At 47.9% G+C, this 2,500-nt stretch overlaps 1 protein-coding gene across 1 annotated transcript in view; it reads left to right on the top strand.

The window, feature by feature from the left end:
• LOC138029242 (rho GTPase-activating protein 23-like) overlaps positions 1 to 2,500 on the top strand; it is a 75,959-nt gene that overhangs the window by 71,007 nt on the left and 2,452 nt on the right. Inside the window, exon 26 of the mRNA XM_068876988.1 lies at positions 1 to 2,500. This exon is cut by the window's left edge and continues 624 nt beyond it; it is cut by the window's right edge and continues 2,452 nt beyond it. Within this exon, the coding sequence (XP_068733089.1) occupies positions 1 to 1,971 (1,971 nt within the window). The 3' untranslated portion in view covers positions 1,972 to 2,500.

Here is a 2,500-nt window from a genome sequence, read left to right as displayed (position 1 = left end):
ATAGTGCGTGATTTTCCTCGCGATTTTCAGCGCAAGTTGTCCGATCAGGACAGTTTCGAGAACACTGAACAGCTCAGTAGCAGCAGTAGTACAAGTCACAGTAGCAGCGCACACAGTAGTAAGAATCCATCGCTGGATTCACTGCATGTCACATCACAACCAGATAAAATGACCATTGTGCCTATTGTGCTTCACGCCGAGGCACCGCGTGTCAACAACACTGGTAAAGCGCTATCGCCAAACTATATGCATCAGGAGTCTAAACCGCGGTCTTCTAATGAGACGGTGGTAGCTGTTGTTAAGGGAAGAGGCGTGGTGTCTGGTATGGTACGACCGTTTGATCCAACACGGAGACCTGCCAGCTTGGACATCCCTTTGAGAAGAGAGAGCGCGGAAGATGCTCGGTTGGCCAGGAGGTCGTTAGGTTCTGAGGAAAGTAGCGACACGAGCAGCGATGAGGGAGATGAATGCGCGATCAGCATGTCAAAGACATTTGATGAGAAGCTGAGGAGCTTGTTGGACCTTGGTAATTCACTTGATAGTAAAGCAAGCGATGATGACAAATCCTCCGTTCAAAGCGAACCTCTTAAAAAGCAAGTTTTGACCAGCGAGGACATGGCACAGCGTCGCTCATCAGAACAACCTGGGGGAAGAATTTATAAAGTTGTTGGAGTTAGCCCTGCCAGAGACTCCTTTGCGAGTGCTTCCACGCTTTCAAGCAGGGAAAACCCATCGTCTAAAAACGATACTCAGCACGATAAGTCAGAAAGTGAGGTGCGATCGAGCAGCATAGTGCAAATCAATGCAAGAAAATACTTTGCCAATCCTGCCGGCGAAGAGCATAACAGGTATTATCATGATTTGCCATCTTCAGGGAATAGAGTGTCTGTCGAAGAGAAGACACCAAAGGCATCTGATAGTAGACATGTTGGAGCGCTCAGGCAAAGGTTCGAAATCATTCCTGGTCGAGTTTCGAGTAGTTCACCGGGACCCTACGCAACAGCACTGGGAAATAAAAATAGGATGTCTGCACCAACGATTCAAGGCAAGATGACGTCATATGGTGTAAAAGATGGGCTGTCACCACAGGAAAACCAGGGTAAAGTACGAGGAAGCCAAGAAAGTATATCCCGACAGGGTACCCAAGGAAAGAACAAGGAGCCTGTCTCATCAGTCAGGGAAAATAGGATTGGAGCCATGCGAACGGCGACTCCAGTATCTCGGAGAGAGTTCAGTATGCAGCCAGGTAGTGCGAAGGCCCAGTCGTCTCACAGTGGGCTAAGTATGGGTGAGCGAGGTGGTGTGCAAAGAGCACCTGAAAGCAGAACACCAACTTCAAGAAGCATTCGCCTCGAGTCAAGCCTCGCTAGATATTCATCCACAACACCATCGAGACACAGCATGGAGAGGAGTGATGCTAGTGACAACAGAAATGTGCGGTCCCGTTTGAACTTGGGTCATGCAGCAGGGGAACGGTCCAAGGGGCAGCCGTTTGCGGGAAGGACGCAGCTACCTCCGAAGATGATGACCAGGGATCATGGAACCAAATCCAAATTTCTAACTCACAAAGACTCGGCAAAAGAACTTCTACCATCCAAGAATAGGATGCCCCCAAGAGACGCCAGAGAGTCGCAGGCCCAAAGAAAGCTGGAGAAAGATGCTCAACATATAGCGGAACTGCTAGAAGAGATGCACACAGAGCGACACTTGAATCTGTCCCGTCAGCAGTCGGACATATCAGGACAAGCACAGAAAGCCGCTGCACAGAGGGCTGCCATGCGCAGACGCCGCCGGAGCTTGGGAGACGACAGTGATCCAGATGCACCTTTACAAAACAGGGTTCCAGAACAAAGTCGTGATGTATCCCAGGGTGCTTCTAGGGCACCATTGTCTTATGGAATAGAAACAAGGTCGCATGGTTCATCGCGTGACAATTATACGCGGAGTGGATATCATACTGTGAGAAGGTAACACCAACATCTAACCAGAGTCTGAAACCTCTTGACATGGTGCGAGTACTTGAAAAACAAGTCTAAAGGAGGTGACAGGTAGCATGCACAAGCATCTAGCATCAACGTGTTTTTACGTCTTTTGAAAAAAGAAATAACAGAGAGTTTAAAAAGCGAAGGCAACGGCAACGAAATAAACAATAGGTTTAACAAGCCAAAACAACGATCGTGCATCCAGCACATACTTTTTACAACCCGAGTAACTTTCCTTATCGTGTTCTACAAAACAGTGTGACAAGATCAAATTCGGGGTTTTGTGGAGAGCGTCAGCTCAAGGGTGAATACTCTTTCTTTTTTTAACTAAAGCAGTTGTTACTTGTTTGGTGTTAGACCGGTTTGCTCCCATCGCACGAGTCTAAAAATGTGAAATAACCACAACCTAGATCCTATCGATCAAACGACCCCAGCCTCCCAGATACCACGCCTGGGCTCAGAATTCTTATATTTAATTGCGGTTTTCGATGTCGTTGTCTTGGCAGAGGCTGAAACTC

Source organism: Montipora capricornis, chromosome 1 (genome assembly GCF_036669925.1).
Source record: "Montipora capricornis isolate CH-2021 chromosome 1, ASM3666992v2, whole genome shotgun sequence".
In the NCBI taxonomy this organism is placed as follows: Eukaryota; Metazoa; Cnidaria; class Anthozoa; order Scleractinia; family Acroporidae; genus Montipora; species Montipora capricornis.
This window is presented reverse-complemented; position numbering and strand designations above follow the sequence as displayed.